This window comes from Nerophis lumbriciformis, linkage group LG32 (assembly GCF_033978685.3).
Source record: "Nerophis lumbriciformis linkage group LG32, RoL_Nlum_v2.1, whole genome shotgun sequence".
Taxonomy (NCBI): domain Eukaryota; kingdom Metazoa; phylum Chordata; class Actinopteri; order Syngnathiformes; family Syngnathidae; genus Nerophis; species Nerophis lumbriciformis.
This window is the reverse complement of record NC_084579.2, coordinates 7,190,533-7,210,532: the sequence shown is the minus strand read 5'-3', so window position 1 is coordinate 7,210,532 and position 20,000 is coordinate 7,190,533. Positions and strand designations below refer to the sequence as shown.

At 38.5% G+C, this 20,000-nt stretch overlaps 1 protein-coding gene across 2 annotated transcripts in view; it reads left to right on the top strand.

The window, feature by feature from the left end:
* Window positions 1-20,000, top strand: part of mpx (myeloid-specific peroxidase) — a 75,296-nt gene that overhangs the window by 53,866 nt on the left and 1,430 nt on the right. For both annotated transcript variants that reach the window (XM_061926645.2, XM_061926644.1), the window contains 10 exons: window positions 1,647-1,776; window positions 1,846-2,052; window positions 5,509-5,869; window positions 8,654-8,814; window positions 11,402-11,660; window positions 13,061-13,231; window positions 13,291-13,528; window positions 15,993-16,210; window positions 16,308-16,342; window positions 16,425-16,469. In XM_061926645.2, coding sequence (XP_061782629.1) covers window positions 1,647-1,776; window positions 1,846-2,052; window positions 5,509-5,869; window positions 8,654-8,814; window positions 11,402-11,660; window positions 13,061-13,231; window positions 13,291-13,528; window positions 15,993-16,210; window positions 16,308-16,342; window positions 16,425-16,469 — 1,825 coding nt within the window. The remainder of the gene's footprint in view (window positions 1-1,646; window positions 1,777-1,845; window positions 2,053-5,508; window positions 5,870-8,653; window positions 8,815-11,401; window positions 11,661-13,060; window positions 13,232-13,290; window positions 13,529-15,992; window positions 16,211-16,307; window positions 16,343-16,424; window positions 16,470-20,000) is intronic.

The following is a 20,000-nucleotide window of genomic DNA, read 5'->3' as shown; positions in this document are numbered from 1 at the left end:
TAAAATTGCTATGGTATTAAAAAGGGGTAGTATTGAATAAGCTCAGCTTCTTCCTACTCCTTTTTAGGACGTGCTGTAATGAAACAATTGGAAATATGTGATGCGTGACATTGTATTGTGTATGCATGTTCCTAAAGAACTGAACTGAAACTGAACAGTAGTAACACATATTCTTGCTGTCCTAAAATGAAAATTAGGGAGGCTTTGGACAACTTCAAAGGTGACCGTGTTTGGCTTTAGTTGTGTTCCTTCTATTTTTATGTATGTTTTGCTTGTTTTTTATGTTTATTTTTATTTTGTATTTTATTTAAAAGAAAAAGAAGAAGTTAAATTAATCTTTTTAAAATAATCTATTTGTATTTATTTTTTATACATTTTTGTTTATTTTTGCTCATTTGTATTTATTTTTATTTTATTTAATCCAGGTCTTTTTAATTAGTCAAAAAAAAAAAAAAAGACAACTCCTGGTCCGACATACAAGAAGTCCTGGTCAGCCCACTAAAACAAAACAAAACAAAATGGCTAAAAAATATTTTAAACTGACCTTTTTTAAATGATCTATTTGTATTTATTTTTATTATTTTTAATTTTTGTATTTATTCATTTGTATTTTATTCAATCCAGGTTTTTTAATTAGTCAAACAAAAAAAAGACAACTTCTGGTCAGACACTTATACAACTTATTTATGTCTATACAAGAAGTCCCGGTCAGCCCACTAAAACAAAACAAAACAAAATAGCTCTAGTCTGACTAAAGGAGGCCTGGGCAATTATTTTGACTCGGGGGGCCAAATTTAGAGAAAAAAAGGGTCTATATATCTATTTTTAGGAACACTAATACAAAACCTCACAATAATGTCTGATTGAAAGCTAAAAATATTATGACAGACCACCTTAAAAAACAGAATGGAATTTTTAATTTTTTTTACTGAATGAGACACCCAGAATGTACATGAAAATAAAGAATGACGGATTTACAATATTAAGTATAAACGATAAAACACTGAATATTGACAACATATGAGCGTCACACCCCCTCTCCATCCACATATTTACAATAAAGCAAAAGGCAACACAAATGCAACAAACACAGTGAAATATGAACGCGAAGGGTAAAAAAACTCCACCTACAATCTGATACATCTTATACAGTATATCACTAAGCTTTAGAACTTTGTTGTAAAAATCTCCTTCCGCGTCTGTCCCTGACACCCGCATTTCAGGCTGGCCGCTCTGGAAACACTCCGTGGAAACGCACCCCACCCACAGTGCTTGGTGCCTGCTGTGACTTAGATTACCATAGTAACTAATTCGATCACCATAATAACTAGTATATCATGCAAAAGTGCAGATTCCAACCATTGAAATACTTTGTATAGTTGAAGACATTCGAAAACATCACTGCACATCATAATGGCAGCTACACTTTCCATCTTTAAAGATCTAAAAAAATGATTTGGGAATGTCCGGCGGGCCAGATTGAAAAGCTTAACGGGTCGCATGTGGCCCATGGGTTAAAGTGTTGAAAATGGTTGTATGTGTAATGCACCTTGGGCCATACGCCGCAGAATGTATACACTTCCTTTAGGGTTTCTCAAGCGGCGTTTCTAAACACCAATTCTAACATTGTGGTTTTTTTCTTGCAGAAATAAACCCCGCCAAGGAGCTTCTAACACCCCCTTTGCCCGCTGGCTGCCTGCAGAATATGACGATGGCATCTCGCAGCCCAAAGGCGCTCAACCCAACCGACCCATCAACAACTTCCTTCTCCCGCTGGTACTTGTCCCTCGCGACGCCTCGTAATAATCTCACTTCCAATCTGAACCCCTGTCCCTACCTTCTCAGGTTCGACAGGTGTCCAACAACATCCTGAGCACCACGGACGCGGGTGTGGTCAGTGACAGAGAGTTCTCTCACATGGTGACCTTGTTCGGTCAGTGGAACGACCACGACATCACCTTCACGCCTTTCTCGCCCAGCATCCGCTCCTTCAGCAACGGCATCAATTGCGAGGAGAGCTGCGAGCGCACCGAGCCGTGCATCCCCATCCCGGTCAGTCCCCACCACTTCAAAGAGTCAATAAAAATGACATGGTTCTGTTCTTAAAGGGGAACATTATCACCAGACCTATGTAAGCGTCAATATATACCTTGGTGTTGCAGAAAAAAGACCATATATTTTTTTAACCGATTTCCGAACTCTAAATGGGTGAATTTTGGCGAATTAAACGCCTTTCTATTATTCGCTCTCGTCGGGAAGCAATCCGCCATTTTCTCACTTTCGTCGGTGTGTTGTCGGAGGGTGTAACAACACGAACAGGGACGGATTCATATTGCAGCAGTGGCCCAAAGATGCGAAAGTGGCAAGAAATTAGGCGAAATTTGTTCAAAATACGAGGCTGTGGCGAAAGCCGACGAAATGGTCAGTCGTTTGTTCCGCACAATTTACCGACGAAAGCTATGAGATGGCAAGAATGTGTGGATATCCTGCGACACTCAAAGCAGATGCATTTCCAACGATAAAGACCCTAGCTTCCCTAGCCTGCTGACATCAACTCCAAAACTGGACACATCAGCTTTCAGAAAAGAGAGCGGATGAGGGTATGTCTACAGAATATATTAATTGATGAAAACTTTATTCATTACTCGCGGTTTTACGTAAATTCAATCAATCAATCAATCAATCAATCAATGTTTATTTATATAGCCCTAAATCACAAGTGTCTCAAAGGGCTGCACAAGCCACAACGACATCCTCGGTACAAAGCCCACATAAGGGCAAGGAAAAACTCACCCCAGTGGGACGTCGATGTGAATGACTATGAGAAACCTTGGAGAGGACCGCATATGTGGGTAACCCCCCCCCCCTCTAGGGGAGACCAAAAGCAATGGATGTCGAGTGGGTCTGACATAATATTGTGAGAGTCCAGTCCATAGTGGATCCAACATAATAGTAAGAGTCCAGTCCATAGTGGGGCCAGCAGGACACCATCCCGAGCGGAGACGGGTCAGCAGCGCAGAGATGTTCCCAGCCGATGCACAGGCGAGCGGTCCACCCCGGGTCCCGACTCTGGACAGCCAGCACTTCATCCATGGCCACCGGACCTGTGCCCCCCCCCCCCCCTCCACAAGGAATAGGGGAGCAGAGGAGAAAAGAAAAGAAACGGCAGATCAACTGGTCTAACAGGGGGGCTATTTAAAGGCTAGAGTATACAAATGAGTTTTAAGATGGGACTTAAATGCTTCTACTGAGGTAGCATCTCTAATTGTTACCGGGAGGGCATTCCATAGTACTGGAGCCCGAATAGAAAACGCTCTATAGCCCGCAGACTTTTTTTGGGCTCTGGGAATCACTAATAAGCCGGAGTTCTTTGAACGCAGATTTCTTGCCGGGACATATGGTACAATGCAATCGACAAGATAGGACGGAGCTAGACCGTGTAGTATTTTATACGTAAGTAGTAAAACCTTAAAGTCACATCTTAAGTGCACAGGAAGCCAGTGCAGGTGAGCCAGTATAGGCGTAATATGATCAAACTTTCTTGTTCTTGTCAAAAGTCTAGCAGCCACATTTTGTACCAATTGTAGTCTTTTAATGCTAGACATAGGGAGACCCGAAAATAATACGTTACAGTAGTCGAGACGAGACGTAACGAACGCATGAATAATGATCTCAGCGTCGCTAGTGGATAAAATAGAACGAATTTTAGCGATGTTACGGAGATGAAAGAAGGCCGTTTTAGTAACACTCTTAATGTGTGATTCAAACGAGAGAGTTGGGTCGAAGATAATACCCAGATTCTTTACTGATTCGCCTTGTGTAATTGTTTGGTTGTCAAATGTTAAGGTGGTATTATTAAATAAATGTCGGTGTTTAGCAGGACCGATAATCAGCATTTCCGTTTTCTTGGCGTTGAGTTGCAAGAAGTTAAAGTTAGAAATTATTATACATAAACTGTGTTTACCAATAATTTAGTTTAAAAACTTTTTTTTTTTTCAATCATTCGAGTACATTCGGGTAGTCTTGTGTAATGCAGTATTTTGTGTCTATTTAGGTATGGTTAACCTGAGTGCTGAAATCGTGGAAAAAATATATATTCTTAGCGCGCCTGAAATGGGCTGTCTGCACTCTCAAAGTGCATGTTGTTGCCAAATGTATTTCATATGCTGTAAAACTTGTTCATAGTTGTTAGTTTCCTTTAATGCCAAACAAACACATACCAATCGTTGGTTAGAAGGCGATCGCCGAATTCGTCCTCGCTTTCTCCCGTGTCGCTGGCTGTCGTGTCGTTTTCGTGGGTTTCGCTTGCATACGGTTCAAACCGATATGGCTCAATAGCTTTCAGTTTCTTCTTCAATTTTGTTTTCGCTACCTGCCTCCACACTACAACCATCCGTTTCAATACATGCGTAATCTGTTGAATCGCTTAAGCCGCTGAAATCCGAGTCTGAATCCGAGCTAATGTGGCTATAGCTTGCTGTTCTATGCGCCATGTTTGTTTGTATTGGCATCACTATGTGACGTCACAGCATACTTGCCAACCCTCCCGTATTTTCCGGGAGACTCCCGAAATTCAGCGCCTCTCCCGAAAACCTCCCGGGACACATTTTCTCCCGAAAAACTCCCGAAATTCAGGCGGACCTGAGTGACGTGTTGACAACACACAACAACAGTGTCTACCGTAAAGCAGTTCGTTTGCCGTAAACAGCAATGTTGTGACACTTTTAACAGGACAATACTGCCATCTACTGTACATGCATATGTGACCCACCCATAATGTGTCACATTTTTGTGTTGATTTATTTATTTTATTTTGTGGTTTGAATTCGTTTTTGGAGCTGTCATTACACATTTATCAGTATTCACATTGGTCAGTAGGGGGCAGTAGGGCGTTTCTTCCCAATTGAATGCTATCGCCTGCAGACCGGAAGTGTCTTGTCATTCTGATGAGCGCGACCAGTCTGTGAACAATTGAAACGTCCTGTGTGCTTTTTCCTCCTGTATAACAGGTTAGTTTTGGTGAATCAACTCACTGAATAATATGCATGTGATCTTTATAAGTTTAAGTACACATTCTGATAGTGGAGCCTAACTCTAAAGTGTTTGTGAGTTGTAGTTTGTAAATGAACACTGAAATTCAAGTATTTATTTTATTTATATATATATATATATATATATAGCTAGAATTCACTGAAAGTCAAGTATTTCTTATATATATATATCTTAACCACGTACCCCAACCACGCCCACCGCCCCCACCCCCCACCTCCCGAAATCGGAGGTCTCAAGGTTGGCAAGTATGCGTCACAGGAAAATGGACGGGTGTATATAACGATGGTTAAAATCAGGCACTTTGAAGCTTTTTTTTAGGGATATTGCGTGATGGGTAAAATTTTGAAAAAAACTTCGAAAAGTAAAATAAGCCACTGGGAAGTGATTTTTAATGGTTTTAACCCTTCTGAAATTGTGATAATGTTCCCCTTTAACGTCGGACTTCTTGACCAACAGATTCCTCCCGGTGACCCGCGGTTGCCTACCGGGCCAGACAGCTGCTTCCCCTCGTTTCGATCCGCCCCCGTCTGCGGCACGGGGTTCTCAGCCTACAATTTCGGAGGGGAGCCCAACAAGCGCGAGCAGATCAACGCTCTGACGGCCTACCTGGATCTGAGCCAGGTGTACGGTTCCGAGGAAAAGCTCGCCCTCAAACTCCGCGACCTCGACAGCGACGGGCTTCTGCGCGTTAACACCGAGTTCCGAGACAACGGGCGGGAGCTGCTGCCCTTTGACCGTCTGGAGGACAACATGTGCGCCACCCGCAGGCGGGTCACCAATGACAGCAACGCCAGGGAGGTTCCTTGTTTCATTGCAGGTCAGTCATCTTAGAAATAGCTGTAGAAGTTGCCTTAGAGATGTACTGGAGCAGCGCTGCTTAGCATAGTATAGCATAGTGTACCGGTGCCGATACTATAATGTATTTCGATACTTTTCTAAATAAAGGGGACCGCAAATAATTGCAATAATTGCCTTTATTTTAACAAAAGAATCTTAGGGGCATACTTGCCAACCCTCCCGAATTTTCCGGGAGACTCCCGAAATTCAGCGCCTCTCCCCAAAACCTCCCGGGACAAATATTCTCCCGAAAATCTCCCGATTTTCAGCCGGAGCTGGAAGCCACGCCCCCTCCAGCTCCATGCGGACCTGAGTGAGGACAGCCTTTTTTCATGACGGGAGGACAACAGGGTGACAAGAACTAAATCATCCAGACTAGAGATAAATTGTATTATTATGTTTATTTTACTATTAATTTAAAAAAAGAAAAAAAACTAAATACATTTTTACTATATTTTGCTAAAAACATCAAAATTAATTGTATTCTTATTTGTATTTTTTTGTGACTCCTTATTACATCCAGCCATAGAATTATACATTAAAATAAACATATTTGAAATAATTGATTTTAAATTATCATAATAATTCATTTAAAATGACCATAATTAAGTATTAAAATAATTGCTTGTTTATCAACAACTTTAGCATTTTATTCATTACATTTTGAAACTCTCAGAAGCCAAGTTACGTTATATTCCTTAATATTTATTTATGCAAGTTTGAAGTCTCAATTATCTAAACACAGATTTGTTTGCATATTTTCAGGATGTAGATATCTATATATATATATATATAAATATATATATATATATATACATATATATATATGAAATACTTGACTTGGTGAATTCTAGCTGTCAATATACTCCTCCCCTCTTGACCACGCCCCCAACAACGCCCCGCCCCACCCCCGACCACGCCCCCACCCCCCACCTCCCGAAATCGGAGGTCTCAAGGTTGGCAAGTATGCTTAGGGGACATGAAAAGTTTGTCCTTAAATGAAATAGTGAACATACGAGACAACTTGTCTTTTAGTAGTAAGTAAACAAACAAAGGCTCCTACTTAGTCTGCTGACATATGCAGTAACATATTGTGTCATTTATACACCTATTATTTTGTCAACATTATTAAGGACAAGTGGTAGAAAATGAATTATTAACCTACTTGTTCATTTACTGTTAATATCTGCTCACTTTCTGTTTCAACATGTTCTATCTACACGTCTGTTAAAATGTAATAATCACTTATTCTTCTCTTCTTTAATACTTTACATTAGTTTTGGATGATACCACAAATTTGTGTATCAATCCGATACCAAGTAGTTACAGGATCATACATTGGTCATATTCAAAGTCCTCATGTGTCCGGGGACATATTTCCTGAGTTTATAAACATAATATAACAATTTTTTCAACAAAAAAAGATAATTAGTACTTTTTAGGTAGCTTCAAGAGGTAGTCACCTGAAATGTTTTTCACTTCACAGGTGTGTGTGCAAAGAAGTAATCAGAGCAAAGGGTGGCTATTTTGAAGAAACTAGAATATAAAACTGTCATGACTAGGACTATGGCTTGGTTTGTTCTCCCGAGGTGCAAGTGAATTGGACCAGATGTGGCGTGAAGGTGAATACATATTTATTTATAACACTCAAAGGAACAAAAAGCGTGCTCAAGGCGGATGTACAAACTTGACTAACGAAACAAAAAGACTTGCACGGGGGCAAAAAACTGTGAACAATTAAACAAAAACACTAACTGTGGCATTAATAGAAGAAAAAACTTACTTGGACATGGCATGAAGTGCGCAGAGGTAAACAGAGTGTGACAGGGGTATGAATACGGGGATGTCGTCAGAACGACAAACTGAAAACAATGAACTTAAATACTATAGACATGATTAACGAAAACAGGTGCGTGACTCAAAATGTGAAACAGGTGCGTGACGTGACAGGTGAAAACTAATGGTTGCTGTGGTGACAAAACAAAAGTTCACAAAAAGTCCAAAAACCAAAACGAACATGACCAAAACAAAAACATGATCACACAGACATGACAAAAACATGTTTTCAGTTATTTCATCTTTTTTTGTTAAGTACATAACTCCGCATGTGTTCATTCATAGTTTTAGACTTAGACTTCCTTTTATTGTCATTCAAATTTGAACTTTACAGTACAGATAAGAACAAAATTTTGTTGCATTAGCTCATGGTAGTGCAGGATAAAAGAGCAATAAGGTGCCTTCTGATGCCTTCAGTGACAATCTACAATGTAAATAGTCATGAAAATAAAGAAAACGCACTGTATGAGGAGAAGGTGTGTCCAAACTTTTGGTCTGTACTGTATATTAATTTTTTTTAAATTTTTTTTAAATAAAAAGCTATTTTAAAAGGGTGTACTTTGGCCATCTCCATGCAACCAGAAATAGCTTTTCTAACCTGTCCTAAAAAAAAGTTTCATTAAAATGATCATACAAAATACTACATTGCGAGAATGGGTTTGAATCCAGAATCGTGTTGAATAAAATCGTCCCCCCCAGGAATCAGAATCGGATCCTATCGTTAGGCACCCAAAGATTCCCACCCTTATTGAAAGGGTACCAAGATATGCCAATGTGTCTGTGCAACAGGAGCACTTTAGTGTTTGCAGGAATTTGCTGCAAAAACGTTTGTCTCAAGTTTTGAACTGAATAGATCCTTAACAAGCCTTACATTTAGCGTAGCAGCGTGCCAACATCCAACTCCTCTGAACGATTCCACGTGTCACAGGTGACGTCCGCGTGGACGAGAACGTCGCTCTGACGACGATTCACACTTTGTTCCTGCGTGAACACAACCGTCTGGCCCGCCAACTGAAGAGACTGAACCCCCAGTATGACAGCGAGACCATCTACGAGGAGGCCCGCAAAATCATGGGCGCGTACACACAGGTGGGACACCCACACTCCCTTCAGACGTTAATAAACATAGACCAGGGGCGTCAAACTCCTTTTCATTGAGGGCCACATGGCAGTTATGGTTGCCCTCAGAGGGCAGCTTTTAACAATGAGTAATATATGAATATATATGTACTGTTTATATATAATACATTACCAATATATTTTTTTACATAAGCTGCAAAAAAAATTATTACATTTTCCATTAAAAACTGGCAGCTCAGTCACCAGAATTTTACAGTTGTTTTGATTTTTACACCAAAAAAAAAAAATGGAATAAATGGAGAACAAATACCACTGTTTTTAGCGGTAAAATTTATGCAACAGAGCTGCACGTTTTTTTTTTTTACCGTAAAATCTTGTTGTTTTAATGTTTTTTTTGTTAGTTTTTTTAAAGGTGTAGTGTCTTACTGTATATGGGAAAAAAACAGTACCAATGTTGATTTTACGGTAAAAAATAAACATAGACCAGGGGTGTCAAACTCCGTTTCATTGAGGGCCACATCACAGTTATGGTTGCCTTCAGAGGGCCACTTTTAACAATGAGTAATATATGAATATACATGTACTGTATTTTTATATATAATACATTACCAATATATTTTTTTACATAAGCTGCAAAAAAAAATTACATTTTACTTTAAAAACTGGCAGCTCAGTCACCAGAATTTTACAGTAAAAGCAGTGTTTTGGTTTTTTTTACAGCTTATAAAAAAAAATTAATAAATGGAGAAACAATACCACTGTTTTAGCAGTAAAATTCATGCAACAGAGCTTTTTTTTTTAACGTAAAATCTTGTTGTTTTAATGTTTTTTTTGTTGTTTTTTAATGGTGTAGTGTCTTACTGTATATGGAAAAAAACAGTACCAATGTTGATTTTTACGGTAAAAAATAAACATAGACCAGGGGTGTCCAACTCCTTTTCATTGAGGGCCACATCGCAGTTATGATTGCCTTCAGAGGGCCGATTTTAACAATGAGTAATATATGAATATACATGTACTATTTTTATATATAATACATTACCAATATATTTTTTTACATAAGCTGCAAAAAAAAATTACATTTTACTTTAAAAACTGGCAGCTCAGTCACCAGAATTTTACAGTAAGAGCAGTGTTTTTTTTTTTTTACAGCTTATAAAAAAAAAATGAATAAATGGAGAAACAATACCACTGTTTTAGCAGTAAAATTCATGTAACAGAGCTTTTTTTTTAACGTAAAATCTTGTTGTTTTAATGTTTTTTTGTTAGTTTTTTTAAAGGTGTAGTGTCTTACTGTATATGGAAAAAAAAAACAATACCAATGTTGATTTTACGATAAACAAATAAACATAGACCAGGGGTGTCAAACTCCTTTTCATTGAGGGCCACATCGCAGTTATGATTGCCTTCAGAGGGTCGCTTTTAACAATGAGTAATATATGAATATACATGTACTGTATTTTTATATATATATATATTACATTACCAATATATTTTTTTACATAAGCTGCAAAAAAAATAATTACATTTTACTTTAAAAACTGGCAGCTCAGTCACCAGAATTTTACAGTAAAAGCAGTGTTGTTGTTTTTTTACAGCTTATAAAAAAAATGTAATAAATGGAGAAACAATACCACTGTTTCAGCAGTAAAATTCTAGAAACAGGGCTTTTTTTTAACGTAAAATCTTGTTGTTTAAATGTTTTTTTTGTTAGTTTTTTTAAAGGTGTAGTGTCTTACTGTATATGGAAAAAAAAACAGTACCAATGTTAATTTTACGATAAACAAATAAACAGACCAGGGGTGTCAAACTCCTTTTCATTGAGGGCCACATCGCAGTTATGGTTGCTCTCAGAGGGTCGCTTTTAATAATGAGTAATATATATATATATATATATATAATACATTACCAATATATTTTTTTACATAAGCTGCAAAAAAATAAATTACATTTTACTTTAAAAACTGGCAGCTCAGTCACCAGAATTTTACAGTAAAAGCAGTGTTTTTGTTTTTTTTACAGCATATACATTCTTTCTGAATAAATGGAGAAAAAATACCACTGTTTTTAACGGTAAAATTCATGCAACAGAGCTGCCTTTTTTTTTTTTACCGTAAAATCTTGTTGCTTTAATGTTTTTTTTGTTTGTTTTTTAATGTTTTAGTGTCTTACTGTATATGGAAAAAAACAGTACCAATGTTGATTTTACGGTAATAAAAAAAAACTTAGTCGGCGGAATTCAACCGTGTAATCTATTGTCAATTTTACAGTCTACAATTTGATTGATAAGTCAAGCAGATATTTAAGTACAGTATTTATCTTTATTTTAACAAAAAATATTTTTGGAATACATGATAATATAATATTTTGATTTTGATAATATGGAATTTTAAAAGATATGCAATTGCATGCAGTACACCATTTTTTATGTCAAAAGGGAAATTAATATATTTAGTAAGAAAAGATTAGGCATTTTATTAACGCACATTATTTCCAGGCCCCATAAGATAATGTGGCGGGCCAAATTTGGCCTTGAGTTTGACACCTGTGACATAGACGAAGTCCTAAAGTCCTAAATCCATAACATGTCTTGCAGGTGTTTGTGTTCCGTGATTACCTGCCACACATTGTGGGCGATGAAGCCATGCGCAGGGTACTAGGAAATTACCCCGGTTACGACCCCAACGTGGACCCCAGTATCGCCAACGTCTTTGCCACGGCCGCCTACCGCTTCGCTCACTTAGCCCTCCAGCCCAGCTTAGCCCGCCTGGGTGCAGACTACAGAGAGGACCGTCAGTTCCCCAGTGTCCCCCTGTTCAAGGCCTTCTTCACCCCCTGGAGAATCATATTTGAGGGTGAGCTGCAAAACAAACTAACAGTGCTACACAACATACTTGCCAACCTTGAGACCTCCGTTTTCAGGAGGTGGGGGGTGGGGGGGCGTGGTCGGGGGTGGTGTGGGGGGGGCGTGGTTGGGGGCGTGGTTAAGATATATGTATATAAGAAATACTTGACTTTCAGTGAATTCTAGCTATATATATATATATTTTATTACATATATATATATATAAATAAAAGAAATACTTGAATTTCAGTGATCATTTATTTACACATATACACACACATAACACTCATCTACTCATTGTTGAGTTAAGGGTTGAATTGTCCATCCTTGTTCTATTCTCTGTCACTATTTCAGAACACACACATTATACAAATATACATTAGAAAATCAATAAGAAAACGGGAGCTCTAATTTGGGAGTCTGAATTAGGATCAGAAGTTCCTATATAAACATTGCGCACTCACGTCGCCTTTTTGTATTGATTACTGCAGCTGTGCACTGGATTCATTCACAAATACAAACTACAACTCACAAACACTTTAGAGTTAGGCTCCACCATCAGAATGTATACTTAAACTTATAAAGATCACATGGATATTATTCAGTGAGTTGATTCACCAAAACTAACCTGTTATACAGGAGGCAAAAGCACACAGGACGTTTCAATTGTTCACAGACTGGTCGCTCTCATCAGAATGACAAGACACTTCCGGTCTGCAGGTGATAGCATTCAATTGGGAAGAAACTCCCTACTGCCCCCTACTGACCAATGTGAATACTGATAAATGTGGAATGACAGCTCCAAAAACGAATTCAAACCACAAAATAAAATAAATAAATCAACACAAAAATGTGACACATTATGGGTGGGTCACATATGCATGTACAGTAGATGTTATTGTCACATATGCATGTACAGTAGATGGCAGTATTGTCACAACATTGCTGTTTACGGCAGACGAACTGCTTTATGGTAGACTAAAACTTGACTGCTGTTGTTGTGTGTTGTTACCGCGCTGGGAGGACGTTAATGAAACTGCCTAACAATAAACCCACATAAGAAACCAAGAACTCGCCCTCGATCATTAGCTGTTTATATTGTATAAAGCGGACGTGTGAACAGGCAGTCAACACGTCACTCAGGTCCGCATGGAGCTGGAGGGGGCGTGGCCTCCAGCTCCGCCTGAATTTCGGGAGATTTTCGGGAGAAAATGTGTCCCGGGAGGTTTTCGGGAGAGGCGTTGAATTTCGGGAGTCTCCCGGACAATCCGGGAGGGTTGGCAAGTATGCTACACAACCAGATTAACACATCTGTCTGACGTAATGTGGTAGGCCAAACACTTGCACTCCAGTCCTGTAGATCACTTGCCCATAACACAAAATCCTTCTTTTTATGTTGTCTTCATGCAGGCGGCGTCGACTCGCTCCTGCGTGGTTTAGTGGGTCGACCTGCAAAACTCAACACTCAGGACAACATGATGGTGGATGCTCTGAGGGAGAGGCTCTTCCAGTTTGTGCAGCATCTGGCCTTGGACCTGGCCTCCCTCAACATGCAGAGGGCGCGGGACCACGGCTTACCCGGTACGTTCCACCCACTGACATCCTCACCGCCTGTTCCTCATACCCTCGTTGTGGTTTAGGATACAACGCCTGGCGCGGATTCTGCGGCCTGTCCCAGCCCAGTAACCAAGCCGAGTTGGCCCAGGTCCTGAACAACACCGACCTGGCCCGCAGGCTGCTGGAACTCTACGGGACGCCTGAAAACATTGACGTGTGGTTGGGGGGCGTGGCCGAGCCCCTTGTCCGCGGTGGCCGCGTGGGTCCTCTGTTCGCCTGCCTCATTGCAAACCAGTTCCAGAAGATTCGTCAGGGTGACAGGTCAGCCTCCTAGATAGATAGTAGTAATAAAAGTACTTGTATTAAAAACATAGAACTATTATTGCTGCACTTCAGACAATAAAGAACTTGAATTTTCTAAAAAGTAAAATAATAATTCACACCGTTCAAACTGTGAATGTGGTACTTTCCTAACACTGTCAACCAGGATTGTCTCAGGTTTGAAACTTTTTCTTTTATTATTGCGTAAAATGAATTCATTATTAACCCTTACGCAACCTTATGATTGACCGTACACTAGGGATCGCCAACCTTTTGTCTTCTAAGACACAGGTGTCAAACTCCAGGCCCAGGGGCCAAATCTGTCAAGTTAAGTCAACTTTATTTATATAGCACGTTTACAACAACTTTTAAGTTGAACCAAAGTGCTTTACAGGTTAAAAAAGCATAGAGCAAAAAACAAAACAAACAAAGAACATAAACAATGAATGAGCTGAACAAAATAGTGCAAAAGCAATACGGTAAAAGGGGTCGAATAAAAAGTAAAAATTTGCTAAATAATAATAATAAAATAAAATATGGCCCGCCACATTATTTTATTTGGCCCGCGTAAGCCTGGAAATAATATGCCTTAATAAAATGCTTAATTTTTTCTTACTAAATATATTTGTTCTTTCCCTTTTGACATAACAAATCATGTACTGCATGCAATTGCATACATTTAAAAATTCAATATTATCAAAATGTAAATATTAAATTGTAATTTATTTCAAAAATATTTTTTGTTAAAATAAAGATAAATACTGTACTTAAATATCTGCTGGACTTATGATTTTAAAACAAATGATCAATCAAATTGTAGACTGTAAAATTGACAATAGATTTTACGGTTAACTTCCGCCGACTGAGTTTTTTACCGTAAAATCAACTTTGATACTGTTTTTATTCATATACAATAAGACACTAAAACATTAAAAAAACTAACAAAAAAAAAACATTAAAAAAAACAAGATTTTAGAGTAAAAAAAACAAAACAAACAAAGAACATAAACAATGAATGAGCCGAACAAAATAGTGCAAAAGCAATATGGTAAAAGGGGTTGAATAAAAAGTAAAAATTTGCAAAATAATAAGATAAAATCTGGCCCACCACATTATTTTATTTGTCCCGCGTAAGCCTGGAAATAATATGCCTTAATAAAATGCTTAATTTTTTCTTACTAAATATATTTGTTCTTTCCCTTTTGACATAACAAATCATGTACTGCATGCAATTGCATACCTTTTAAAATTCAATATTATCAAAATGTAAATATTATATTATAATTTATTACAAAAATATTTTTTGTTAAAATAAAGATAAATACTGTACTTAAATATCTGCTGGACTTATAATTTTAAAACAAATGATCAATCAAATTTTAGACTGTAAAATTCACAATAGATTTTACGGTTAACTTCCGCCGACTGAGTTTTTTTACCGTAAAATCAACTTTGATACTGTTTTGATTTATATACAATAAGACTATAAAACATTAAAAAAAAAACAAGATTTTAGAGTTAAAAAAAACAAAATTGTTGAATTTTACCGCTAAAAACAGTGGTATTGTTTTTCCATTTATTACATTTTTTTATATGCTGTAAAAAAAAAACACTGCTTTTACTGGAAAATTCTGGTGACTGAGTTACCAGTTTTTAAAGTAAAATTAAAATATATTTTTTTGCAGCTTATGTGAAAAAAGATATTGTTAATGTAATATATATGTACATGTATATTCATATATTACTCATTTTTAAAAGCGGCCCTCTGAGGGCAACCATAACTGTAAATAAAACCAGTTTGACACCCTTGATCTAAGAGATATTTTTACAAAATGAATTTCTTTAACTTATTTCAACCCATACAAAGTGAATCGATTGTTTTTTGTCAGAACAATAACGCAATGTTTGTACCCGAAACTCACTCACTCATTTAAAAAAAAATAAAAAAATCCATAACATAAAATGTGTTCATCAATTTTGTACATCCTGTATTTTAGTATGCTTGAGTAAAAACATATTCAGTCAAAAGCTGGACTCCAGGAGGGGGTCCAGACTGAGGCCAAGGAAAACAACCTCATAGCCATAGCACACATAAAACAAGTTACATAGAATCAACTAAACTTGCAACAGAGGGGAGGGAGTGGGAGCTACGGAGGTCGGCTGCTGCTCCATAAGCTCTATAATTCATTTACCATGAATTGACCGACTTAAACAAGTTGAAAAACTTATTCGGGTGTTACCATTTAGTGGTCAATTGTACGGAATATGTACTGTACTGTGCAATCTACTAATAAAAGTTTCAATCAAAAAGCGCTACTCAGCCGTCCATCACCCCTTAAGGGAATCAAGCTCGAGCCAAAATAAAAAGCACCAAGAAAGGCAACGTTAGAAAACACAGCAAGAAAAATAACAAAGTCCTCACTGTCACGTGGGATCATAACACCAACACTCTTTTCTTGGAAAGGTTGTGGTACGAGAACCCGGGCGTTTTCACCGCCAGACAGCGCGCCGCCCTCTCCACCGCCACTCTGTCCAGGATCATCTGCGACAATACGGGCATCACGGCCGTCCCCAGAGACGCCTTCAGCGTTATCAACCGTCGAAACCGTCTGGTCCGCTGCGCCAACGTGCGGCAGCTCAACCTGAGAGCGTGGAGACAGAGGCGCTGCACAGATTTCTTAGGTGAGAACATCGGCTTCTTTTCAAACAACCACACGCACATTCCGATGTGTGTCGTAGTTTGCTGTGAGTCATTCTGTGTTATGGTTTATTTGTACAGAAACGGGTTTCTGTCCTGAAGATGATGAGACACAGGTCAGTGATCCCCTTCTTAAAGTGCACATTTACATCCTCTGATATAACTGACTTTAATCCTGACATCTTTCTTGACATGCAGGACGCAGTGGATGTGGCGTTTCCCGACGATGACCTGGATAACGAGGTAGTTACAGTTTCACGTGATACTTTTTCCTCAACAGGCTCGAGGAATGCATATTACTCTTTAGAACATCATCTAAAAGTCCATTTAGCATAATAAAGGAGATTTTTTTAATACAAAACAGATATTAGGATGAGTCCAAAAACAAGCTGCTAGACTACAGAATTTGCTCTCTTGTTATTTGAATGTAAAAAACAAAAATCTCATTGCAATAATCCCATAGACCAGGGGTGCCCACACTTTTTCTGCAGGCGAGCTTTTTCAATTGACCAAGTGGAGGGGATCTACCTCATTCATATATATCATTTATATTGATTTATTTATGAAAGATATGTCAGGTTCAAACACTGGTGACATCTATAAAACAGACAAAGAAGCAAGGAATTAAACAGAGACAGAATTCAATTTGGCTCAATGAGGAGAAATGCATAGACCTGTACCCTTGTACAGTGTCCCACCACGCCTCCTCTTTTATTTGGACTTTCCCTGATGACATGGCAACAGCGGTTTCTAAAGGGACGGGGGTCGTAAACAGCCGCTGCCTTTGGTCACAAAACAGTTCAAAGAAAAGATGCCTGGAGGGGGGTCAGGTCTTGTTTCTTCTCCGCTTTGCAGATCCCGGGTCAAGACAAAATCTTCCTGTGGATTACAATACATCAAAGAAACCCACACCTTCATGTCGCTTCCCATCCTATCCATTTAATCCAGTAAACAATATCATTTGAATAGAAAAGACATGACATAGTGTCAGGTTAAAACACTGATGACATCTATTAAACAAGACAAGAAGCAAGGAATTAAACAGAGACAGAATTCAATTTGGCTCTATGAGGAAAAACGCGTAGACCTGTACCCTTGTACAGTGTCCCACCACGCTCTGACCAAAGATTGTACGCCTCCTCTTTTATTTGGACTTTCCCTGATTACATGGTAACAGCTGTTTCTAAAGGGACGGGGGTCGTAAACAGCCGCTGCCTTTGGTCACAAAACAGTTCAAAGAAAAGATGCCTGGAGGGGGGTCAGGTCTTGTTTCCTCTCCGCTTTGCAGATCCCGGGTCAAGACAAAATCTTCCTGTGGATTACAATACATCAAAGAAACCCACACCTTCATGTCGCTTCCCATCCTATCCATTTCATCCAGTAAACAATATCATTTGAATAGAAAAGACATGACATATTGTCAGGTTAAAACACTGATGACATCTATTAAACAAGACAAGAAGCAAGGAATTAAACAGAGACAGAATTCAATTTGGCTCCATGAGGAGAAATGCGTAGACCTGTACCCTTGTTACAGTGTCCCACCACGCTCTGACGAAAGATTGTACACCTCCTCTTTTATTTGGACTTTCCCTGATTACATGGCAACAGCTGTTTCTAAAGGGACGGGGGTCGTAAACAGCCGCTGCCTTTGGTCACAAAACAGTTCAAAGAAAAGATGCCTGGAGGGGGGTCAGGTCTTGTTTCCTCTCCGCTTTGTAGATCCCGGGTCAAGACAAAATCTTCCTGTGGATTACAATACATCAAAGAAACCCACACCTTCATGTCGCTTCCCATCCTATCCATTTCATCCAGTAAACAATATCATTTGAATAGAAAAGAAATGACATAGTGTCAGGTTAAAACACTGATGACATCTATTAAACAAACGCATAGACCTGGAAAAAACACAAACCAGAAACTAGAAAACAGGAACCAGCAAACAGAAAAACTGGAAACAGCTAATGGCTAACAAGAAGACAGCAAACTGTAATTAGCTATAAGGAACTATCAAACAGGAACAGCTTACCGCAAACAACGACAGGTAGTAGACACGACAGGTAGTAGCTCTAACGACAGGTAGTGATGACATCGACAATGACAATAATCCAGCAGTGACTGGAGGGCAGGGCAGGTATAAATAGCAGCTGGCTGATTGACACCAGGTGTGGCCAGGTGCCAATCAGCCACAGCTGAGGGGACAGCACTCAGAGAGAACAACAGGAAACTGAACCAAAATAAGAGTGCTGACAGGAAATAAAACAAACACAGAGGAAAAACTAAAACTTAACCAAACTGTCAGGGACAAGCCTGACATTAAGGAGATTATAGATTTCTCTCACTTTTGGTCATACTTGCCAACCCTCCCGGGTTTTCCGGGAGACTCCCGAAATTCAGCGCCTCTCCCGAAAACCTCCCGGGACAAATTTTCTCCCGAAAATCTCCCGAAATTCAGGCGGAGCTGGAGGCCACGCCCCCTCCAGCTCCATGCGGACCTGAGTCCGCTTTCCCACAATATAAACAACGTGCCTGCTCAATCATTATAACTGTAGAATGATCGAGGGCGAGTTCTTGGTTTCTTATGTGGGTTTATTGTCAGGCAGTCTCATTAACGTCCTCCCAGCGCGGCAACAACACACAACAACAGCAGTCGTGTTTTCGTCTACAGTAAAGCAATTTGTCTGCCGTTAACAGCAATGTTGTGACACTCTTAAACAGGACAATACTGCCATCTAGTGCATTTGATGAAAGCACTTTTGTGCGTGCCACACAGCAATGCATCATCAGAGAGGGTGTTCAGAATGGTTAGAAAAATAGTGACAGAGAATAGAACAAGGATGGACAATTCAACCCTTAACTCAACAATGAGTAGATGAGTGTTATGTGTGTGTATATGTGTAAATAAATGAACACTGAAATTCAAGTATTTCTTTTATTTTTATATATATATATATATATATATATATATAAAATAAATATATATTTATAGCTAGAATTCACTGAAAGTCAAATATTTCTTATATATATATATATATATACATATATATATATATATAATAAAATAAATATATATTTATAGCTAGAATTCACTGAAAGTCAAGTATTTCTTATATATATCCATCCATCCATCCATTTTCTACCGCTTATTCCCTTTGGGGTCGCGGGGGGCGCTGGAGCCTATCTCAGCTACAATCGGGCGGAAGGCGGGGTACACCCTGGACAAGTCGCCTCCTCATCACAGGGCCAACACAGATAGACAGACAACATTCACACTCACATTCACACACTAGGGCCAATTTAGTGGTGCCAATCAACTTATCCCCAGGTGCATGTCTTTGGAAGTGGGAGGAAGCCGGAGTACCCGGAGGGAACCCACGCAGTCACGGGGAGAACATGCAAACTCCACACAGAAAGATCCCGAGCCCGGGATTGAACCCAAGACTACTCAGGACCTTCGTATTGTGAGGCAGATGCACTAACCCCTCTGCCACCGTGAAGCCCATATATATATATATATATATATATATATATATATATATATATATATATAAATAAAATAAATATATATTTATAGCTAGAATTCACTGAAAGTCAAATATTTCTTATATATATATATATATATATATATATATATATATATATATATATATATATATATATATATATATATATATATATATATAATAAAATAAATATATATTTATAGCTAGAATTCACTGAAAGTCAAGTATTTCTTATATATATATATATATATATATATATATATATATATAT